The 24,386-nt window shown below is 33.6% G+C and overlaps 3 protein-coding genes across 6 annotated transcripts; 1 reads left to right on the top strand and 2 right to left on the bottom strand.

Moving 5' to 3' along the window:
• Positions 1 to 3,070: 3,070 nt before the first annotated feature.
• LOC129879905 (CDP-diacylglycerol--serine O-phosphatidyltransferase 1-like) lies at positions 3,071 to 10,339 on the top strand. 2 transcript variants are annotated; one of them, XM_055953641.1, is made up of 13 exons: positions 3,071 to 3,236; positions 4,881 to 5,084; positions 6,154 to 6,219; positions 6,581 to 6,640; positions 7,129 to 7,219; positions 7,393 to 7,447; positions 7,566 to 7,645; positions 7,766 to 7,882; positions 7,988 to 8,072; positions 9,056 to 9,147; positions 9,362 to 9,615; positions 9,713 to 9,801; positions 10,012 to 10,339. In XM_055953641.1, exons 2-13 carry the CDS (start codon positions 4,921 to 4,923, stop codon positions 10,137 to 10,139), a joined length of 1,281 nt encoding a protein of 426 aa, XP_055809616.1. In that variant the 5' UTR covers positions 3,071 to 3,236; positions 4,881 to 4,920; the 3' UTR covers positions 10,140 to 10,339. The 2 variants fall into 2 exon arrangements, with proteins under 2 accessions (XP_055809616.1, XP_055809615.1); XM_055953640.1 differs by lacking the exon at positions 3,071 to 3,236 and adding an exon at positions 4,117 to 4,335.
• Positions 10,340 to 11,309: 970 nt separating this feature from the next.
• On the bottom strand, positions 11,310 to 14,092 carry LOC129879359 (palmitoyl-acyl carrier protein thioesterase, chloroplastic-like). The gene is made up of 6 exons (XM_055953519.1): positions 13,928 to 14,092; positions 13,011 to 13,144; positions 12,403 to 12,516; positions 12,131 to 12,299; positions 11,976 to 12,044; positions 11,310 to 11,880 (listed from the first exon to the last, which is right to left on the bottom strand). The coding sequence occupies exons 1-6, from the start codon at positions 14,090 to 14,092 to the stop codon at positions 11,527 to 11,529; spliced, it is 1,005 nt and encodes a 334-aa protein (XP_055809494.1). The 3' UTR covers positions 11,310 to 11,526.
• A 2,975-nt stretch (positions 14,093 to 17,067) lies between these two features.
• On the bottom strand, positions 17,068 to 23,929 carry LOC129879903 (pentatricopeptide repeat-containing protein At1g22960, mitochondrial-like). Of its 3 annotated transcripts, XM_055953638.1 has the most exons (6): positions 21,261 to 23,929; positions 21,107 to 21,167; positions 20,786 to 20,838; positions 20,370 to 20,512; positions 20,022 to 20,193; positions 17,068 to 17,374 (listed from the first exon to the last, which is right to left on the bottom strand). In XM_055953638.1, exon 1 carries the CDS (start codon positions 23,624 to 23,626, stop codon positions 21,362 to 21,364), a length of 2,265 nt encoding a protein of 754 aa, XP_055809613.1. In that variant the 5' UTR covers positions 23,627 to 23,929; the 3' UTR covers positions 17,068 to 17,374; positions 20,022 to 20,193; positions 20,370 to 20,512; positions 20,786 to 20,838; positions 21,107 to 21,167; positions 21,261 to 21,361. The 3 variants fall into 3 exon arrangements, with proteins under 3 accessions (XP_055809613.1, XP_055809612.1, XP_055809614.1); XM_055953637.1 differs by lacking the exon at positions 20,370 to 20,512; XM_055953639.1 differs by lacking the exons at positions 20,022 to 20,193; positions 20,370 to 20,512.
• Between the last annotated feature and the right edge of the window lie 457 nt (positions 23,930 to 24,386).

The raw sequence follows: 24,386 nt of genomic DNA, 5'->3' as shown, positions 1-24,386 counted from the left end.
CCGACACAATCATGCTTGCATGAAAAGATAAATAGAGATGATAAGAACTTGTGGAAAGAGTTGATTGTCCCTTTTTTTTAATTTGTACCAAATAGAAGTGGTTGTTCTGTACTTTTACAGATGTTGGAGGGCTTTAAAACTCCAATAAATGAAGTTTTGGGCCCCATTGCAATTAAAAGGTTATAAGCCTAATAGCACTATGCCTACTCCCTATATTTGTTTTTGTCCCCCCTAATTTTAAGCCAAGATTACCAAATTTCCCCTATTCATAAATAAATTAATTGGTCTAATTTCCCCCATTTTAGCACTCACTTTTTTAAGAATATATATTTTCTTCCCCAACAATAAATTTTAATACTACTGATAAAATTTTTTAGATAATGCATAATAATCTACTAATCTTGAATAATAATCCTTGATTTTCATATCCTTCCATCTCAACCAAAATCAAATTGGGATAATATCACGGTGATGAAAAAAAGTAGCATAAATTTATTAAAAAGAAAGGAATATTCCAAAATGATAAAGATCGCTAGAATCAACACAAATTCATTTTCCTTTTCTCTTTCCTCAATTATCCTATTTGAACTTTTCAAACTAATTGGGAAGAAAGCTTAATTAATGGTTACCATTATTATTAGAGACAATTGAATAATACTCTCTCCATTTTAAAATAATTAAATTATTGAAATATTTTTTAATGTTCAAGATAATTAAATTATTCACTATTCAAGATAGATATTAATTTTTTTTTCAATATGACTCTTCATTAATTAAATAAGTATTGAGAGTTAGCATGAAGTTTAAAAAGGGCAAAAATAGAAAAACATGATTAATTTATGTTTTTATTTTTTTAAAAGAATATGTGTCATATTCCAAAAATTTAATTATTTTAGAATGGAGGAATTATTTAATTTAATGTAAACCACTCTTAAGTTTTTCAAAATCATTCATGTAATTCATATATGCAAATCATCAATTGTTGAGTACTAAGCTTGAGTGACTTTAAGGAGATAAAATGGGGATGGTAAAATTATGTGCATAAAAGTTGAGTGGTGCATTTTCTTAAATGCATGCTGCTTCTTCTCGTTAATTGTCGTATATAATGCGATGGTGTCGGATTGACCGATGATGGCAATACTTAGTGTTTGTATTGATACTATTTTTGTTATGTCAATTGACATAGTTTAATTATAGATTAGTGATTTTTTTTCGATAAAGACGAATATGAAAAATTGTGATAAAGACCTAAGCATTTAATTAATTCTTTTAGATGGTAGTAATACAATTACTTAAGAAAACATTTCTTTGATTAAAAAAAAACAATCTATTCAAATGTATTTCATTAATTTAAATTAAGAAAGCAGATGACAAACGTTACTAAAATTTATTTTCCCAATGTAAAGGGTACTTCTGTCATTCCAAAGCACAGTACAAGTACCAAACTGTGAAGCATATACCTGAAGTACAATGCATAATATCTAAAAAGGGTACTTTACAAAATCTTAATTTAAATAAAGTATTAATATATTTAATCCTTTTATTGAGAATATGTATAAATTTGTCATAATTGTTATTGGATAATTATCCATGTGTTTATTTGTTAAGTTTGTACCATTATTGATACATCTTTTTATGATATATCTTTTTTCAAAACAACATTTAATTATACATTTGATCGATGTTTCGAAAACATTTTGAAGATGAGTTTCTAGTTTGAATTAGTGATTTTGATCAATTTTCAAGTGAAAATCTTTTTCGTTCACAAAATTTTAACTTGTTCTTTTTCAAGTTAATGCATGTACAAACACAATTTAATTCAATTATACCTTTTCAACTTATTTTTTTTTCAAATATCATCATATATTAGAAAAATTAAAATTAAAATCTATCGATAATCGAGAGATCATAAATACTATTCCATTATCTAGCATTAAAGATTATTGTAAAGTGATAAGTATGCTTTCATACTTAATTAGAATTCTCAAATTCGAGTCCCTTTGATACATTATCGTCTATTTTATCAAGCGTTTTACCCCCAAATATGAAGCAGTCGAATTCCAATACAAGTACCCCTCAATGTAGAACTTTTCGATGAGAACCAGAAGTCTCATATTCCATTATTAAAGATTGTGGTAAAATAATAAGTACTCTTTCATATTTAATCATAATCTCATATTCGAATTCCTTTGATATATAGTCGCATTTTTTAAAAAGCGCTTTACTCCAAATATAGATTGGTCGGACTCCAATACAAGTATCCCTTAATGTAAAACTTTTTAATGAGAACCAGACTTAATTTTTGATATTAAAATTTTCCAACGTAAATCCAAATATACCGGACACTAAATAAAAAAAAAACTCCATCATCACTTAAATATTCTTTCGACCTGTAATTTTCCCCAAAAAACCGTACCTTAATAAAAACAATAAGTAATAAATACTCCTCTTTATAATCTCTTTCAAACCAAATCTCTCTTTGACCAAAAAAAGAAAAAAGAAACCGAACTTTCTCTCTCTATACTTTCTCCTCTTCTTCTTCCTCTTTCTCTCTCTAAAATCACCCCCTTTCGCCGCCGTTTGTTTACTTGCCAGAAAACTTTCAGTCACCACTTTATTCTTGTCTCAAAAGACTGAAAGAGGCAAAGAAAAAAGTTTTAAATCTTTTTTTAACTTCTTTTTTCCTCCAAAAAAAATCGATCTTTTTTTGTCTACTTTTTATCACTTTTTTGCTTTTTTGTTCATTCAAATCTTCATAAATTTGCTTCATTTTAGTTAAATAGTTAATTATCTACAATACCCATTTCTCCATTTTCGAAAATTTGCTCCTTTTTTTCTCCAAAAATTCGATCTTTTTTATCTGTTTTTTTCCAGTTTTTTTTCTTTTATATTCATTGAAATCTCCGTGAATTTGCTTCCTTTTAGTTAAACAGTTAATTATCTACAATACCCATTTCTTCATTTTCGAAAATTTGCTCCTTTTTTTTCTCCAAAAATTCGATCTTTTATTTTTGCTTTTGTGTTCATGGAAATCTCCATAAATTTGCTCTGTTTTAGTTAAAACAGTTAATTAACTACAATACCCATTTCTCCATTTTTCGAAAATTTGTTCCTTATTTTGATCCTACGGCCAGGATTCGTTGTTCTCTTCTATTGCTGCTGTTACAACTAGGGGCTCTCTCTCTCTCTCTCTGTGATTGTCAGCTTTTTATTTTTAGTTTTTTTGTCTTCTCTACGTAAGTTTTTTTTTTCCTCTCCGACTTTACTTTTTTTAGTTACTTCTTTCTATAAATAGATTTTGTGTATGTATTTATGTATATATATTTAGGTAACAGAGTATATTACCGTAACTTCAAAACTGTTTTTTTTCTTTCTTTTCTGTAGTGTTTACTAATGGAGTGGTAGGAACGAAGCTAGGTAGCGAGGAGGCGTTAGAAAATTATATTGCTTATATATGGTTAAAATTATTTTTTTAATGTTTATATATTACTAGTAGATATTGAATTTCACTCGCCTTCTTGTTGGGTTTAATTCTTCGTATTTTGTATCTCTTAGTAAAAATCATGTCTCCGCGAATCTTTGATTGGCATGCACTAATGTATGGTTACATTTGGGACAAATTTGAATTTTGGGTTGTTCTTATTTTCTTTTAATTTACTTGATCTTTTTGCTAGTTATACTTTAAGTTCCATTTTTATTATTCAAGAAGTTTTGGATATGGGGCAGAGCTACAATGTTTATATATGGTTAAAATTATTTTTTTAATGTAAATATAGTAGATATTGAACCAGGCTTTTTCGTGTGTTGGTTTCTTCGAATTTTGAATCCTCTCAGTAAAACTTTTGGCCCCGAGGATGTTCTTGTTAGTCACATGCATTGGAAATGATCAATTTCGATTTGATTTCTGTGATTCAGTGGATTTCATTAGTAAAGATTCAGCTGTGTTTTGGTTAACTGGCATCACTAATATGATAGTAGTTTATGTTCTTATTGTGCTGACAACCAACACTAAATTCTTCAAATTTGTTTAATTTTGCTTTGCTAGTTACATCTAGGTTTCGTTTTTGTTTCTGATTATTGGAAAAGATTTGTTTTTTTTCATGTTTCTGTTAACTCCTGTTTTTTTGTTAGTTGCATGCATGGGAGATGATCAATTTCAATTGTTTTTGTGTGATTTAGTGGATTTTATTAGTAATGAATCAGCTGATTTTTGGTTAATTGGCATCACGGATATGATTATTCTTTAACTAAAGAGGCTATTTTGGTGTGTAGGATTTATTGCATTAGTTTATTTGAAGTTGCTCTTTAATCCCGTATGCTTCTATATCTTTTAAGGTCAGTTTTAATACGAATAGTGAGCTAAAACCTTGAACCACAAAGAGTTACGCCTTGTTGATTTCCCTTTTTTCTGGGGTGTGGGGAGGTGCCATACTTTCTAGTATTTTCTTTACTGAGGGTCTGTAAATTAAAAACTTTGTATAGATATGAGATTATTTGGATCCCTCCTTTACTTATTTCTTGGATTCCTATCTTTACTTGCAAATTTTCCTTTAGATAATGTTTCCTTTTGGTTTTCCATTCTCAAAAAGTGTGTTTGCTTTTCCTACACTTCTTGTCTTCTTTATCTTTCTGTTTCTGTAGGAAGTCTACTTACTCTTCTAGGATATGCAGTAATAATTTAGTTTTCATAAGTTTGTAGTATTCCTGAAGGTACCTTTGATAAAATATATTGTCATTTGTATGTCCTATTGTAGCTTGAGCCCAATAGAGAACATCGTGATATGATTTTCTAACGGCTTCTTTGAAATGTTTTCATTAATTTATACTCCTGGAATCACTAGGTATTGGTAATTGAAGTCCTGTTTATCTTTTTTGTGCAGCGAAAAGGCTGAAGAGGTTGAACTCTCACAGGCTAGGGCTATGGAGCCTAATGGACATAGAAAGGGTAACAAAAAGAATACAGTTACCCTTCAAAATGGTGATCTTAGCGCATTGAATATTGATGATGAGTTTGATCCATGGACTTCCTGGGCGAACAAACCTCACACTATTACGTTGTTATTTATTGGTGCATGTTTACTCATGTAAGTTTTTTAATGAACGTGCTCTCTATTCCTTGGTAAAATAATTGCTATGAACAGGAATAATTGTTCTCAACAACTTTTCTTGGAGTATGGGGGATAGTTTTTTTTGTTTTTTTTTGGATAAGTTCCTTGGACTAAGAGAGAGTCCTTAAAAGAAATCTAAGTTCTTGTGTCATTTCTTCTGTTCTTTCGGATGTCCATACAGTATTCTGTGTCATCAATGTATTCGATTTTCAGTTAGATGCTCAGATTGTTATCGGCTTCTAATGAAAGAACTAGAAACTTGGATGTAAATTTCTCGATCAACCTTTGATTAAGCTCTCACCTAACTGGCCTGATAAGTCAATGAAATTGTCAATTACAAGATGCACAACTGGATAGTGGGCACAATTCCTTCAACCTCATTGTTTGGGTATAATCTCAATAAAAGTTCTCTTCTTTTTGGGAATATTTAAAATTGTTTTCTTATAATTGACCGTCTTTGTGAAACAAACCTCAAAAGGAAAATCTTCTCTCTTAACTTTTTTTGAGGTCTTGTTGATTCCAATGGTATGGCGGAGTAAAGCATGTCCAAAGTTAGATCTGATGCCATACTCATTACTGATTGTTACGTCCTCTCTGTTATTTTGCTCGCTTGAGCATCTTCCTAATATTTTACAGTCAATGTCATACATAGTTGAGAAGTCTCGTTTTGTCGTTATGTGTTTGAGGTCTAACTGACTTTGAGTTTTTGGGGCTGTGTTGAGTAAAAGAATTATAGGTGCTTTGAGGATAAAAATAAAGCTAACTTTTGTTTCAAATGTAGAACTTTGTAGTTGTTAAAATCTTGGTACAAATTGTCTTTTGATAGTGATGTAAGTTCCATTACCCACTTTCTTATTTATCAAAAATTGGTTCTGGTATACAAAAGCACATGGGGAACTTCAATTAGGGTGCCTTACTGCTTGCTTGCTAATTATTGGTTCTTTTTTTTTTTTTTTTAGTTTTGCTTGTTAATACGAAGTTTTTGTATTTTCTATAGCCAATAATATATATTTTCTTTGACTTGCTTATGTTATTATGATTGCAGTTGGGCTAGTGGAGTTCTCAACTCACAAAACACTTCTTCTGGTGATATTGTGGCATCTGTGAAAAGGTGTGCACTTTTTATTTCTCTCTCTATCTCATTTTATGTGGCATTGTTACTATTTGGGAGTCACAATAGGTTATTCTTCTACCCCAAGTTTCTTAATTATTCTTAAAAATATTTTGAATGATTAACTATTGTGACATAAACCTTTCATGTAGCTTCTAAGCATGTAAATTTTATTTTAGAAAAACTTGAATTTAACGTTCCTTTTTACACTGAAATTAACTCGTTGACTCTTGTTCTCTGAACCCCACCACTTGAAATGAAATGGGGTGAGTATCATGATTCTGTCTTATATTTTACCTTTTAAAAATATATTTTCCTTCATAATATTCATGACAGTGAAAGTTGTTTTTTCCTTTGTTAGGGGTGTTTGGGCTATGATTGCTGTGTATCTTGCTTACTCTTTGCTACAAGCCCCCTCAACGTAAGTTGCTTCTATACTCTCCTCACTCTCTCTTGGGTGTCTTATTGAGTTGTGTTCTGCATATTTTTGGTTTGACTAGTATTTATAGCTCAAAATAGGACTTGATGGTTACGGTGTATATGACTGACAGTTGTTACTACGTAATTCATGAAAATGCTATTAAAGAGTATATTAATGCTGGACCATGTTCGTTCTTTTTATATCTTATTTATTGAGTTTTATCTCCACTTTACTTTTCTACGTGGTAAACAGGAATACTGTATCTTATTATTTTCTCTTTTTGGTTGTGAACGTGCTAGAATTAGTATCTTTTTAATGCCCTCTTTGGTTAGTCAACTAAGTCATTTTTTCTTTTAGGCTTTGAATGTGAGCTTGAGAGTTCACCTCCTTTTTTCCTCCTCCAGAGTTGAAATTAGCTTGCCAGATGTATTTGCAATTTTTTGGCTATGGTCTTTTACCATATTTATCTTTGAGATTCTTCATTGCAGGGTGCTCATTAGGCCTCATCCTGCCATTTGGCGCCTGGTTCATGGAATGGCTGTCATTTACCTTGTTGCTTTGACCTTTTTGCTTTTTCAGGTGAGTTGGTTAGCAGAATTTATGTTTCCTAATTGTATAGATGAAAGAAATAATTTAGTAGTTGTGTTCCGTAGTTTTCACTCTTCAGTTTCCGTTCTGATATCTAATCAAGTTATAATTCAGCCATTCAGCTGTTGTTGTGAGATATTAATACTTTGTCGTATTTTCCTTAGAAGCGGGATGATGCTCAGCAATTTATGAGATACCTGCATCCTGGTCTTGGTATCGGTAAGGATTTTGGCCTGTTCGTCGTAGCAGTTTGAGTGAATTATTTCTTAAAATCTATGCTGTTTATCTGCTTTGCCATATGAGTTACAGCTTAAACCTATTTTAACTTACTATGCAGAGCTACCTGAAAGATCCTATGGTGCTGATTGCAGAATCTACGTACCTGAAAATCCCACAAACAGGTTTAAGAATCTTTATGTATGATATCTTCTTTCACAACCTTTTGCCTTTTGTATTTGTTTTTTCAAAATCTGGTATTGCTTTCGTGGACAAGCTGCAGGAAAATGCAGCCTCTCTGATGGCGTATTTGCTTTGTAGGACACACTGTTTGATGAGTTTGTTTTGGCTCATATCATAGGGTGGTGGGGAAAGGCCATCATGATTCGTAATCAGCCTCTTTTGTGGGTTTTATCCATTGGATTCGAGTTTATGGAGGTCACAGCCTTTCTCAGCTTCTTTTGGATGTTTATTCAGCATCTTTTCATTTTCCAATTGAGAGTAGTTCAGTATTTTCCGTTCTCATTTAACTTATGGTTTCAGCTTACCTTCCGCCACATGTTACCAAACTTCAACGAGTGTTGGTGGGACAGCATTATTCTAGACATATTGATCTGCAACTGGTTCGGTGAGAATCTTGAAGCCGACTACCTTACGCTTTTATGAACTTTACATTCTTGACATGGTTGCAACAAATTGATATCATATTCTCAATTTGCTTCCATTTCTAGTCAATCAAGGGGTTAATGTTCAATCTCTTGCCTGTTGAGGTGCTTGTTCTTTTGAGTTGTGAAAAACATTTCCAGATTGGTGAAGTTTATCACATATATCGTTGAATTTGCTTCTTTTGATTTGGTTTGCTGTGAAATTACCTTGTATTGAGATACAGTATTGCCTTCCCTAGAGTAAAAATTGGTTATTTTGCCTGGTAAATAAAGACCACTGCCGAAAGGAGAATTAATCGCGAGAAGGGGCGGCCTAGTGGTTTGGGCTTGGGACTTCCACGTTGGAGGTCTCAAGTTCGAAACCCTTTGCTAGCGAAAACAAGGGGTTTGCCTTCTGGGTCGAGCTCATCGCACCGGGCTTGCCTAGTGCGGGTTACCTCTCATATGTAGTTTGCGAGCTATTGCATAGGAGCGGGGGTTTTACCCTGTGCGCACCTAAAGGTAGCTGTTGCGGGTTTTCCTTGTCATAAAAGAAAAAGGAAAAAAAAAAGGAGAAAGTATCTGATTTTTGCCTTTCGTTTGTGACACCCCATGCCCTCTGAATCTTTCAGAAGAAAATTTTGATAAGGACTTGAATAATGGTTATGGGTTTATAGCAGTCATCTTGCTCAATTTCACCAAAATTATTGTTATTGCAGATGATGTGGAATTCATGCCTTTGTATAGAAATTACTTGATATAATGGATCTTCATGGGTGAAGTTTTTGTGTCTTGACATGTGTCAACATGATTATTGTTTTTGTTTTTATTCCCTGCAAGGAACATTCGTGATATAAAACATTAAATCCATATTTTCTGTGGTTTAATTCTGTTCATGGTCTTACAGCTATGCCTTGTTCTCCTGGATTATTGTGCACTAAAATTACCTATTTGATTTCTTATGCAGGCATATGGGCTGGAATGTGCACGGTTCGGTATTTTGACGGGAAAACATATGAGTGGGTTGGTATAAGCAGGCAACCAAATATCATGGGCAAGGTATGTCCTGTTGAGTGCTATCTTGGTTGTATATCTGTTCGGGTTTCGAGGAATATCAGATATACTAGGTTGCATTATACAAGTCCCATACAGTTTATATGGAAGTGTTATGGCTTTGACATTGATTCTGCACTAAAGTATTATGAACGGGGTTTCCCAGAAACATGTGACAGATGGTTTTATTATTAAACACAGTTTTTTTTTTTGATAATAGGTCAAGCGAACACTTGGCCAATTTACACCAGCTCATTGGGATAAAGATGAATGGCATCCGCTTCTAGGTCCATGGCGGTTTATTCAAGTCCTTAGTCTTTGTGTCATATTCTTGACTGTGGAGTTAAACACATTCTTCTTAAAGTTCTGTCTTTGGATTCCTCCAAGAAATCCTTTGATAGTGTATAGATTGGTTTTCTGGTGGTTAATTGCATTACCAACAATCCGCGAATATAACTCGTACCTACAGGACAGGTATACTAGCATTATGAAGTGAAATTTGTACTACTCCGGTAAGCTCTCTTTCGTTTTCTGTATTTCTCATTTTTCCGTATACTACTGTCTTGTTCAGAAAACCAGCGAAAAAGGTAGGAGCATTTTGTTGGCTTTCACTGGCGATATGCATTGTTGAGCTCCTAATCTGTATCAAGTTTGGACATGGTGAGCACTACATCTTGAATTCTCATTTTAGGAGTGTTTCAGTATGTGTATTTTTTTTTTGGTAACCGGGAAATCTCGAGGACCAGCTACTGTAGTTTGAAACTCGGTGGACAATTAACACACGTCCCTTTTGGCAAGACCAGAACACGGTGGCTTTATGTATTTTTCACTTAAATGGTTTTTTCTTTCTGTTTTTGCCTCTTCTTTCAGGATCATTTCCAAATCCAATGCCCAAGTGGGTGGTAATTTTATGGTCATGTGTTGGTACTGGCCTTTTGATGTCGTTGGCTGCATGGTCGTGGCACTTGCATAGAACGATGAGGAGAAAGCGCGATTGAGTTTACGTTTGCAGTTCCCCAATCAATTCTTTATTCCTTTGCTTTCATTTGGGTAAGAGTCAACCATGTTGTAAATACCCATTACCTTTTAACTGTATATGCTTTGCATTTTTTTAGGTTAAATATTAGTACATTTTAAACATGTAGTGAACCTCAATTCTTTTTCAATAGGCTAAAAGGTCTTGTTTGTTGAGCTGCAATATTGTTGCCTCAGTTTATACATGGTTCGTTATATCGATTTACACCGTGTAAGACATATTAAAGAGAGTGCGCTCTTTATTTAGATTTTCTCTAGGGTTCCAGTATGAGACATCTAGTTAAGGATGGATGAATCATATTTATTCCACTACAATCCGAGACCTCTGATCTAAATGGGAATAAACCTATAAATGCTATAATTATATAGTCCATTCAAACAAGATATATTTCTTGAAAATTTCATAAGGATACATAGCCAATATCCAGCATCTTGGTACAATTGTGACAATTATTTTAATTGTTTGCTAATGTCCACAATTCTATGCAATTAACTTTGACAAATCAAAATGATACTAACTTGTCTTTTAGCTGTTCTTTTCTTAATCTAATAGATTGCTCTTTTACTTTTGATACTATACTCCTTGTTATTGTAAAATAAGCAAAGATTATGCACCCTAAGTCATTGTTAGGATTGTGTAGTTATATTTAAAAAAGTGTGTATTAAGTGTAAAAGACAAGAATATCTATACTTAATTACATACAACATTAACTCTGGGTAATATGTTGAAAATTAAAGAATATTGATACCAGATACCGTTCAATCGACACGTAGATACATGTGAATGAAGAGTTTTAAAGAGTGCATTGGAAGATAACAAATGAGAAAACATACATATTTGACAATCATTTAACAAAAAGAGAAAACACAAAAATGTACCTCATAAAAGAAAAGAAAAAAAACAACTCCTCATATTTGACAATCATTTTTCTACAATCATACATATTTCTAGGACCTATACACTGCAGAAAAGTTTTTCTTTTTCTCTTTTTACCTTTGATCTGTGAATATCCTTATTTCCTAAAAACTGCTGCTTTTGCAAATTCATTGTCTTTGAATCTTCAGTCATGCTGCAATGCTGCTTCAACCATAACTTGTAAACTTCAAGATTAACATATTTATTTGTATCCCCACTCTTATATTATTGCTTAAGTGCTAAAATTTCCACTTCTCACATCAATCAAAGGCCTTTTCTTGGATTCAAGATCCTTTTTTTTCCCTCATACTTGCAAATTATGTTGCTCGGACCCTCTGAAAATGTTACTGCACCTATGAAAACACATAGCTTTTGGAGGACCTGACACACGTCCAATGACATTTTTGAAGAGTCTGAGCAACATCGCTTGTATGTTAGGAAGGAAATGGCATGGAAGATATCTTTCTCTTCCAAGTAGTCCTTCCTCTAACAATTTCTTCATTCTTGATCTGTTCTTTTATCTTAAGCAAATGTGTATAGCTAAATGGACTTTGCTTAAATGACTCAAGAAGTCCATTTGCTTCAAGAAGCCCTGATGCCAATGAAAATCCATGAAGTACACTAATTCTTCTCTTATGTTGATCAACATCAACAACAACATCGTCGAAAAGTCCCTCTTCATCAGGTTCACAAAGGGATTGAACGATATCTGTGCTTCCACATTCTCTCCTATATTCCAGCACGATGCTAGACAGCTGATGACTCTCCAAAAATTGGTCAGGAATGGTCTGCAACAACGTAAAACAGAACAAAAAAAACTGATGTTTCTCTTCATAAGTTGATGTCAAGATCAAGAATCAATGTTATTAGATGTTCGTTTCACCTCTAGCATCCATCGAACGTATTTTACATTATTTACATGGTGATTCATGTCCAAATCACTTCTCTTTGGCTGTAAAAAGTTTTAAAAAGATCAGTAACTACGAGTCTTGACATGTTGATGAAATGCTGAAATCTTGTAGAAATGCATAAGATCACCTTTAAATTCGAAAGCACATATTTAGCGGTGTCATCCAACTTCTCTATCTTAACAGGATTTTCCTCTTTGATGGCTTGTTTACTAATGAACCAAGGTGAGATTTCAGCCCTAACTTCTTCCGGCATCTTTGACAGACGCCTCGTTTGCTGGTTCATCATCACCCATGTACTGAGTTCCACACAAGAACTAAGTTACAACTTACAACATTTATGTATGTCTTAGACAAAAAAAGAACAGATTCTTGAAAAATATTTGGAAAGTGTAACTGAACCTGGTTGCTCTGGCACATACAAGGCCTGTGGCTTGACTTCTAATTTGCCAGTCGCGTCTCATCCCATTTTTGCCTGATGCTCCAACCCATGTGTCAATCTCTATTATTTCACCCCTGTTCAAGTTTTTTGAATCTTTTTGTTAGGCCTAGTACCATCTTCTTTACTTCTACAAAATATCAATCTCATCGAGATCATGTATCTCATACAAAAAGCAAGATTCCTAGCGAAGTGATTTGTGAAAATGAAGCCATGCTACATGAAACTAGAAGCATTTTCCTAGCTTAAAATTCAAGAATTCCTGGCACAAGTGACTTTACTATGCAATAACAGCAACATAAACAACTACTACTTCTACTACTATTACTATTACTATTACTACAACTACTAAAACTATGCCTTGATTAGCCCCAAGTTAGTCGAGTCAGTTGTCTGAATCCTCAGTGCCATAAACCCCAACTTTACTAATAGGTACAAAATACTAGCTATCTACTGTGAGACTTAGTTACACAAACCAGGTACAAGTCACTTACAAAGAAACTTTTTAAAAAAGTTTTAATGTCAAAACCTCAAGTTTAAAGGTTTGATAAGAAGTGTTCTCAATGTTTACCATATTGGATAATGGTCTATTTGAACTTGCATTCTTGATACCACCCATATGAGGTTATTTTTCATCATCCCATGTGTAGCACCAAATCCATCACTAAGTAGTCCTGACATCCACACATGATTCAATGCTGTTTCCTACGATAATAAACACAAATTCAGATTAGTCGGACCAGTAACTTCCAAACTCCAGATAGTGGTGAGGATGGGGTAGAGGCAAGTGCTAAGTAGCAGCACTGCAACGCTACAATCTCAAACAAGTTGAAATAGACTACATGAATCCTCACCTTACATGTCATAACATTTAGTACAACAACAATGTCAAACTACTATGCCTCAATTACAAACAAGTCAGAGTCAACTATATGAACCCTCATTATACATGTCATTCCATTTAATACTACAACAACAACAACGTCATATTACTATGCCTCAATCTCAAACAAGTCGAAATAGACTATTAGACTACATGAATCCTCACCTTACATGTCATAACATTTAGTACAACAACAACGTCAGACTACTATGCCTCAATTACAAACAGGTTTGAATCAGCTATATGAATCCTCATAGTACATGTCATTCCATTTAGTACGACAACAATGTCAGACTACTATGCCTCAATCACAATGAAGTCTGCGTCAACTATATGAATCCTCACTGTACGTGTCTTCCATTTAATATAACAATAACGTCAGACTACTATGAGTCAGCTGTATGAATACTCAATGTACATGTCATTCCATTTAATACAACAATGACATCAAACAACTACGCCTCATCAATCACAAACAAGTCAGAGTCATCTATATGAATCCTCACCTTACTGTTCATGTCGTTCCATTTATCCTCGTGATTCGAATTGAACAACTACTAATCATAACTTCCAAATCAATGAAATCACAAAATTTATTATCTCACCTGAAGTAAATTAAGGATGCTTTCAATAGTAGCAACTTTATCAGGACCAACTTCATAAGACCTTATAACAACTGTTTGTCTATATGCCCCTTCAACAATAGTTCCTTGTCTATACGTATCCACAAGTTGTTTCTTTGTAGGTATATTTTGCCTAATTTGTGACATTGGAATATTGTACAAAGTTCCTTCACAAGGTGAAAATGAAGTTTTTGTTGCCACATGATGACCATTATTGGATTTTAACAAATCTAATTTCACAACATCTCCATTAATTGGATTCTTAAATTCTTGATTATCACTTGGGATTGAACATTTAATTATGGTAAAATGGGATGTTGAAGAAGAAAAAAGGGAACACCACATTTTTATTTTTAGTTTTTGTTTTTTTGCGGGGTTTTTCCCTTTGGTTTGAAGAACCAAAGTTTGGGGTTCGACATAGTTTATATAAGGAAATTTCAAGAAGAGATGACAAAACAAAAAAAATTGATCATCATTTTCTTTTAGGAATAAAAGTGGGAACTTTGTTGTATAGTTTGAGAATCTAAAAGTGATTTTCTATGTTGCTGATGTTAATTAGTTTAATAGGTATTTTTGCTTAGCAGAAATCGACAGATTGAAAAGTACAATTTGGGATACAAATGCTAATTTTTTGTTTTTTTATTAACCACTTTTTTGGTGAATCAAAGTTATATTTAAATTAGACATGTACGCTTTCAAAGTTATATTTAAATTAGACATGTACGCTTGACATAAAACGTAAAAATAAGTGGAGTCAAAGGTCGAGTCTGAACGGTAAAAGAGTGTCCGCCCTTAGACTTCGTTCTTCAAGGAGATCCCATGTGTATTGCTCAAACTCTTTTAAAATATCGATGTATGCTGTCAAATCCTTCAAGAATAATATATTTTTTAAGAATTCGACACAAGTATTATATTATTTTTGCAGTGTCTGAGCAATATATATAGCTCAAAGCTTAAACATGGGAAGAAAGTACAAGTATGTTCACCATGTTTACACTAATCATGCAATTCTATTTTAGCAGTTAAAACTTAATGTGAAAATAAATATCACATAATCATGATTAAATACTAAATATGTGTATAAAAAATCATATGTCGTGCTAATCAAAAGATAAAACACTATTTCCTCATTTAATCACTGATATTGTCTTTTCATTTTTGGCTATACGGCATTATCTAAGAATCTTTGCAAAAGACATATTTCATATTATCATAATTTTCAATGTTCACTCCAATATATATGGAAGTGGTAGGTCATTTTCAATATATATGAATTCGTGTTTCATGATCTCAAAACGCCAAAAAATAACGTTTGTCTTGGTGAGTATTGATCAGTAGATCATTTTCGATGGATTAACTAAATTTCAGCTAATCGAAATTCGTCAAACAAATTTAGGAAAATAAGCATGTACTAATATACACCAAAAATACATGTATCATAAAATTTATGTTTCATGACCCCCAAAACGTCAAAAAATGATGTTGGTTATGGCAAGTATTAGTAATAGAGTTGTTTTTGATGGACCAGTTAAATTTCAGATCGATTGAAGTCCATCAATAAAGCTTTAATAAATCAATATGTACGAATACACAATCTTAAAAAAAACATTCATAATCATAAATTCGTATTTCATGATTCCGACAGAAGAAACGCCGTTATCACGGTGATTAGTGTGTATAAAAGTGATTGTGGGACGCCATAACTTTGGAACTTACTCTGGGAGTGGAATTTTGTTGGAATTATTTGTCTGATTCTGCATTTTTAAAATTATTAAGAAAACAAAATAAAAAAACATTTCTTAAAAATATATAGTTTTGAATGAATTTAAATTAGTCGAATAAGATATTTTTTTTAGAAACATTTCAATTGTATCATACTAACGTCTTATAAATATAAAAATATTCAAAAGAAAGAATAAACAGTTCATTTTGTTAATCCATTGCACAACAAAGACATTTCAATCGAGATTGAGTAGTAAGAGTTCCAACGTCCAAACTAAATAATTAGTTTTATACTAATATTAGCTTATATATTTGTTATTATTATATAATACTAATATATATAAATTATATAAGTAATTATATACTTATATTTGTTAGTATTGTGTGGTACGAATTCAATTTTTTATTCATTAACCAAATACTGGCGGCGTAGTATTTGCAAAGTATTTAATGTGAAAATTTGTCTTTATTCATCTAAAAACTTGACGTACATTATCATGTGATTATCGTTCACAGAACTAAAAAGATAAATAAATAAATAAGTTGTATTTTTTTTCTTTCTAGTTTTCTAATATTCATTCTGTATTTTTAGTTCTATAGGGATGGTCTGAATTCCCTAGTTAAAATGTTTTTGTCTTTGCTTCAATTTCCTCAATATTCTTCCCTTTGTTAACTTAGAGTTTGAACAATGTAGCTCATAGAAAAACAAGAAAAGGAATAGACAGTTAGTGTTAAAAATTTAGACCTAACTAATTCGAATTCGAGTACGTGAAATTCATTAACTTGACTAATTTAGATTCGAGCGATGCAATCTGATGATTTTAAATATATTGTTCATTTCACAAGCTATAACCTTGTGGGATCTTTGTAAAGTTGATCATTATAAATCTTATGATGAATTTGATTGGCAGGTTAAATGGCGAATCATTAACTTGACTAGTTAAGATTCGAGCCATTAAATGACATTTTAAGAAGTGAATTAGTAAAATTATCTTCTTATTTATGATTTATTAATATGTGTGTAAGAAGAAAAATGATCAACTAATATGAGACAGGAGAGTAAGAGATTAATAACAAACTATTAAGAAAATTTTAATTAATACTCACTCCATTTCTTTTTTAGTTTTCATGATAATGTTTGTCACAACATTTGAGAAAAAAATATTAAGTAATTCTTTAATGTTTATCTATATACGTGACTCTTAATTTTAAAATAATTAATTTTAAGGACAAAGTTGGAAAAAGATAATTAATTCTCTCTTAATTATTTAAATTGACAATTATTTTAGAACAAATATTTATAGTATACATGACAATTAAAAAGGAACAGAGGAAGTAATAACAATAAATACATAATAATTTTTTAAATATTCTACTTAGGCATTTTGTTTCATCAGATCTGGTTGTGTATGTATCTCCTTCATCTTTTGTCTGCTCAGTGCTTTTGGTTCTTCATTTAATCTTGCCTCTTGCTGGAATTTGTTTCTTTTTTGGTTCTTTGGAGGCCCTTACTTTTGGGGCCCTAAAGCCACTGCTTTAGTAGCTTTAGGGTTAAGCCGCCCTTGGGCCACCTCCCACCAGCAAAAGGTATCGATAACTCTTCTCACCACGGGTAAGGCGGACTCTGCTCCTGATCTATGATTTCAAAACTTGCATTTGACAATTTGCAGATCAGGCACAACACATGGAACATAATTGTCCTGGTATCTGTTACCCCAAAAAACAGAGTGGATGTCAGGTTCTGTGTACTCAATAGGGACATAAATACGTTGAGAGCGCGAGGTGTTGGGAGAAAGCAGAAAAGATATAATAGAGATACCAGTTCACTATTCATTATACAGAAACATGTGTCAATACAGTTTATGATTTATGGGTTAATTTATAATGGCATACCTGTTTCCTCCCCGCCTAAGTAAGGCGAAAAGGTCTATGTGATATCATTTACAAGAATCACCTATATTCGTCACTAGGGAGAGAACAGTAACCATAGATAGAGGAAGCAATACAATTACGACATTTATAAGTCAGTCCAAAGCATCCCAACGTAGAAAATATATTTTTTCCAAATGAGGAAATCTTATTTTAAAAATCAGTTAAAAACTCCAGTCCAACATTCATCACACTCACAGTAGAGGTGACAGATATCTATTGCTAGATTGCTTGTATTCCAAATTCTTCTCATCCCTTTGAACTTATTTTCCCCTAAGAAGATTAAGCAAATTCGAAATCTTCCCTCTCCCAGTAATTTAAACAGATTTTTTTTTTGATGACAAGGAAAACCCACAGACGCTATACCCTTTGGATGCACACAAAGTAAAAGCCCCGCTCCTATACAATAGCTCACAAACCACACAAGAGAGGTAACCCACACTAGGCAAGCCCGGTGCGACGAGTTCGACACAGAAGACAGACAATTTATTCAGATATTTTACCCAACAAGAAGAGTGTCTTCATCCTTCCAGAAAAATATTTTTAAAAAGACAGGCAATGAGGAGTAAACAAAGGTAACACTCAATAAATGCAACGGGTTTGGCACTTCCACATAGGGATTGACTTTAAAATTCTCCCAAGTACATATTCCAAATGTGTCAGAAACAAACCAAGAAACAGTGCCGTTTAGATAAAGACATTTTTCATCTATCATACCATTTTCTAGGAACATCAAGCCTATTCTAAAATATTACTCCCCGCTCCTATGCAATAGCTCACAAACTACACAGGAGAGGTAACCCACACTAGGCAAGCCTGGTGCGACGAGTTCGACGAGTTCGACACAGAAAGCAGACAATTTATTCAGATATTTTACCCAACAAGAAGGGTGTCTTCATCCTTCCAGAAAAATATTTTTAAAAAGACAGACAATGAGGAGTAAACAAAGGTAACGCTCAATAAATGCAACGGGTTTGGCACTTCCACATAGGGATTGACTTTAAAATTCTCCCAAGTACATATTCCAAATGTGTCAGAAACAAACCAAGAAACAGTGCCGTTCAGATAAAGACATTTTTCATCTATCATACCATTTTCTAGGAACATCAAGCCTATTCTAAAATATTACTCCCTCCATTCCGTCCCATTTTATGTGGCACCCTTTACTTTTTAGTCCGTCCCAAAAAAAAGTCAACTTACTATAATTAAAACTAATTTAACTTTAAAATTTCCTTTACCCTTAATGAAACAATTTATTACCACACTAATATTTAAAGATTGTTTTAGACCACAAGTTTCAAAAGTCTATCTTTTTTTCTCAAACATCATGCCAAGTCAAATGGTGCCACATAAAATGGAACAGAGGGAGTAGCATTTTAGGCACAACAATCTCGTCTAATTTCACCCTAACTTCACTTTTCTTATGATGGCTAAACATGCTGTGCATATATTTAATCTTACTTCTACTTATCCTAAGTCATTATTCACTAGAGTGCTTATCTATAATTCGAGCTTTCTTTTGACACCCTCACTAGTTTCGTCAATTAGCACAAGAGCTCTCAACAAATAGCATACACCATGGGCCCTCATCTTGTATTATGCTAGTTCATCCAAAAATAGAGTACACATGTGCAGGTTCATTATTAGTCTCTGGTGTAAACCCACTATTACGATTTACGGGAACTTCTTTGTTTCCCCTACTATTGTTCTCATACTAGTGATTGATCCTTCACACATATCATTTATGACAACTTCAACAACCACCAAAGGATATTTTTCTTGGTACACTATCATTTACTTTAAGCAATAAAGATCGTGTAAATCTCTTCCTATAGTGATAATTTCCTGAATATTCTTAGCAAGAATATAGCCTCTATTGTTGATCTACGGGGCATAAATCTGATCTGGATATGTTAATTCATTCAGTGTCCCTAAGTTCACATTCTATAACTTTTTTCACAGCTCCACAATATGGCTCATAAGTTTAGTGCCAGGATAGTTTGCACAACTTTGAAACTAAATGCTAAATTGGGATTAAATATTCAAAAATAATAAATAATTGCTAGAGTAGGTAGAGGACACATCTACTTAATTTGGCCAGCAGGAAACATTTGAAAATAGAGAGAAAATAAAAATAAAAAAAAAGAGTAAAATCATATCCCTGTAGAGAGAAAATTTTAGACATCAACTCCCAACATTATCAGTGAATGGATTAAGTTTAGCATTTATCAGCAGTTGAAAACATATCCCTGTAGAGATAGTTCACTCAGAAGGCATGTATAGCACCAATTAGTGGGAAGCATTTTATTTTTGGGACAAGGTAAAAATACCTACGAGTGGGAAGCATGTAGACCAACACACACAGTCCACGAAAAGGGTGAAACTATACCGCAGAACTTAGACTTTAAATAGCTTCAGGAAGTACCTATAATCATGCTTTAAAGGATTGAATTTGTATGGCAGGTCCAATCAGTGTAGCACCATTTTCAACGACCATTTATCCACAAATGACTTCCAGCATATGTAGCATTCTTTGCTTTATTGCTTTTAGATTTGCATAGAAATAATCAGGAATGGGAGCTCCGTGTGCCACAAAACTGACAGTTGTCAATATCTGGTCAGATAGGTCTCAAAAGCTACATGCTAGTACTAGAACTAAACAGGAAATTAACCTTAAATACAGTAGAATACAGGAAAGAGTCTCAAATTTCACTAAATGACAGGGAAAAAAATCCAAGTACTGAAAGTAAGTTTTCAAGAATATGCTCATCACCACATTCTTAAGAATGTTCACAGGTTCAGAGGAGACAGAAGAAGGCAAAAATCACTCCCATACACCTCTAAGCAGCTCGGATGGGAGTGAAAATTTTGAAGTATATCAGGAGCACCAAGACCTTGCATGTCAATCCCAGCTTTCTGCACCGAACAGACAGCAACAATGTTGACCTGAAGCTAATAAACTGGTTCTATTTAACCATAGATAGTGGTAAACCGAACATGGATAGATGCTACCTAAACAGATCGACTGTAAACGTTTTGAAGTCCTACCAGATATCTTAGTGTTTCCAAAAATTAGAATTGTTAAACAGGAGGACAGACCAATAATTGAACACAAATGTGAGGAAAGCCCCCCAAAATGGAAACTTATATATAATTAGAGACCCTCAACTAAAATTAAATACTACTAACCTGCAATAGAGTTTTGTGTTATCTGGTAGACTGCATAGACTTTTGTGTTTGCCCTGCAAAGGGAAAACAAAACATAAGGTGAATTTAACAAGAAAAACTGAAATTACTTGCCTCCAATATCTAGCATCATTATTTTAATTTCCTTCGAAAGAAGGTTTAAGAGCAGATTCAAAATTCTGGGAAAGGAAACAGAGGGAACAAAAATGAGAAAAAGGAAAATGAAGAGCCACTTAATAGAAGAGAGAGACAACAATGAAAATTTTATTCAGAGATCCATGCATTAATTTGAAGAGAAAGGCAAAGTAGGTTCAGCAATCTTACACCAAATACAGGAAGTAGGTCCATATCCAAAATGAACCATGAAAGGCTCTATCTGCTCCACCTAATAAAAGTCATATTAAAGTTGTAAATGCATGGTAGAGAACAATGATGAAAAATAATTAGCCAGTCATGATCACATATATCAGACACATACCAGCAGCTATTACAGACAAGCTCATGGTGTGACGCCTTTAGAACAAGATCATGAATTGAAAGGAAGTCATCCAAGAATAACAGTGGCTATTCAGGGATTTCTCAACTCTTTGCTTTGGCAGTGCCTTCATTACCTTCATCACCCAAAAGTATAAAGTCAAGGTATTCTATGGCACGTGATTTATAATCTCTGCCAAGATTTTTCAACATCGCACTGTATGTAAAAGAATCAGGCTGGATTCCGTTATCCAACATTTCTTTGAACAGTCTCAAAACCTCTTGCCAGTTACCCAAATCACAATTCTCATTTATCAAAATGGTGTAGGTATATTTATTAGGGGTGATTCCTCTTGCTTTCATCTCAGCAAAGTAACTGTAAGCCTCGTTTATTCTTCTGTACTTGCAAAGGCCATTAATCAGTGCATTGTAGGTAATCACATTTGGCAGAATGCTCTTCTGTTGCATCTCTGAAAAATACATATGTGCAAGTTCAAGCCTCCCTTTACCAGCATGCGCATGAATCAGCACTGTGTATGTTACAACTGTTGGAGATATGTCTTTGCTTATCATCTCATCAAACAACTCTCTCGCTTTCTTTAGGTTCCCAAATTCGAGGTAGGCATGAATTATACTGGTATATGTTATGTGGTCAGGCATAAGGCCATCCCCAACCATCTTCTGTAATAACTCAGTTGCTTCTTCTAGATTACCCAGCTTCGCAATACCATCCACAAATACATTGTAAATAATTATATTCGGTGGGAATCCCTTTGTTGACATTTCCTCTTGTAGTTTGCATGCGTTCAATATGTCACCCAGGCTCAGTACACCTGCTATTCGAGTTGTGTAAGCAATGCAGTCAGGCTCCAAACCCCTCTGTAACATCTCATCAAATAGTTCTTTTGCCATTGGTAAATTTCCTGCTTTGCAGGAACCATGAACCAGAGTAGTGTAAGTATATACATCAGGAGAGATACCGTGTCTCATCATTTCATCTTTCAGCTGCTTAGCATCCTCTAAATCACCTTTTCTACAGAGCCCATCCATAATTGTATTGTAGGTGATCACCGTAGGAAAAAGATCCCTGCTCCTTAAATCATGTAGTAAGGAAAAGGCCTCATTAATATCCCCCAACCGACAATATCCGTAAATCAAAGTGTTGTACGACATTATGTCCGGCACCAAATTCTTCTTCAACATGACAGAAAACCAGTGTCTTGCTTCACTTGCTTGCCCCTGCTGGCAAAGAGCATAAATAAATGTATTATAAGTTGATACAGTAGGTGAAGCTCCTCTTACTTCCATCTCTTCTCCAAGACTCAATGCCTCCACAACCATTCCCTTAACACAGTAACCATAAATTAAAGGATTATATGTATGAGCTGAAACCTTCAGTCCTTTATTCAACATCTCTCCAATCAATCCTCTAGCATGGTTAAATTCCCCTTTCTTTGATAACCCATTAATCAAGATATTGTATGTAATATCATTCGGATAGCACACCGTTCTCTGCATTTCTGATAAAAGATCCAAAGCCTGTTGTACTTCACCTTCTCTACAAAACAAATCCAACATTGTATTATAAGTAATAATAGTAGACTTTATCCCAAACTCACCCATCATCCTATACACATCTCTCGCCTTGGAAACTAAATTCCTATCCCTTAAGTTCCTCAGAATCCTATTACAATTCTTAACATCAGGCAACATCTCATTCGTCAGCATCTTCTCAAAAACTAACAAGCACTGCTCCACATTTGCGTTCTTCGTGTAAATTCTCAAAAAAAGATTAAGTATCTCAACAGAAACCTTCAAATTCAAATACCCATCAACCAATAAATCGACAACTTTATCCATATTACTACTAATCACCCTTTCTACCACCCAATAAGAAGACTTTACCCAACCATTCTGTATCAAAATATCAAGAATTGTACAAAACGAAAACTCTGAATACTTAAACCCCTTTTGTCCTTCAGCCCACCTGAACAATCTCAATGCAACCCTCGGTCGACAATGAATTGAGCTAAGAATCTTAACCAACAAATCAGAATCATTAATTAAAGAATGAAAACAATCTGGAACAACCCAAAATTCCTCCCCCGTAACCCAACCCCTTTCTTCAATCTTATTCAAAATTAATCTCTGAATATCAACATCTGAAAAGGGGTTATCTCGCATTCCATTTCCACCATCAATGTTACCATTCCTTGTAATATTAGTGATTTTTATGTCAGATGGGCATTGAAATTGATGTAAAGATGAATAAAAGATTAATCTTTTAAGAGAAGAAAATACGAAAAGGCTGAAATGATTGAGATTTGTTTTGGGTATGATGAATTTAGTAGCTCTAACATAAAGGGTCATTCTGTAGAAGAGAAATAGTATATGCAATACATGAATGTGAAGAAGATGAAAACAGGGGAAAATCTAAATGGGTTTTTCGATATTGAAGAGAAAATTGGTACCTGAAGCTGACGGCGTAGTTACCAAAAATGGGTAATTGGATTTTGTTGGCAACTGAACGCACATCAGAAGAAGAAGAAGTAAAGGGAGATGGAAGAAGAAGAAGAAGAAGCGAGCGGCGGAGGAGGCAGCTGCGTGTTTACTGGAGAAAATTTGCATCTTTTGACCGGAGCCCCGGACCGTTTCTTGGAAACAAAATGTGGGTCGGACTTTGATCCATCCTTTTTACTAGGTCTAAAAGGTTATTGGTACGGTTCAGGAAAAATTTAACTCGGACGAGTTGGGGGTTTGGGATGATTAGTAGGAGCCCGTTTGGATTGGCTTTAAGTTGGTCAAAACCAACTTAAAGTCCTTTTTCAGCTTTTGAACGTGTTTGCCTAATGCTCACTTTAAGTCAGAAAGTTCTTAAATCAGTCAAAAATGAAAAGTTAGGATTTCTAACTTTTTTTTTCCTAAGTGCTTAAAGTCATTTTCTTTGACCATGGAAATTACTTTTATATCCCTTATATTTTAACTAAATTCCAAACTACCCTTTTTATTCTTTTAACCCTAAAATTCACATAATTTTCCTCATTTAAGCACTTTTATCCAAACACTCAACTGCTTATTTATAAAAATAACTTTCAGCACTTTAAAGTTCTAAAAGCACTTCATACATAAA

This window comes from Solanum dulcamara, chromosome 2, assembly GCF_947179165.1.
Source record: "Solanum dulcamara chromosome 2, daSolDulc1.2, whole genome shotgun sequence".
Taxonomy (NCBI): Eukaryota; Viridiplantae; Streptophyta; class Magnoliopsida; order Solanales; family Solanaceae; genus Solanum; species Solanum dulcamara.
The sequence above is the reverse complement of the archived record's forward strand: the minus strand, read 5'-3'. Positions and strand labels throughout refer to the sequence as shown.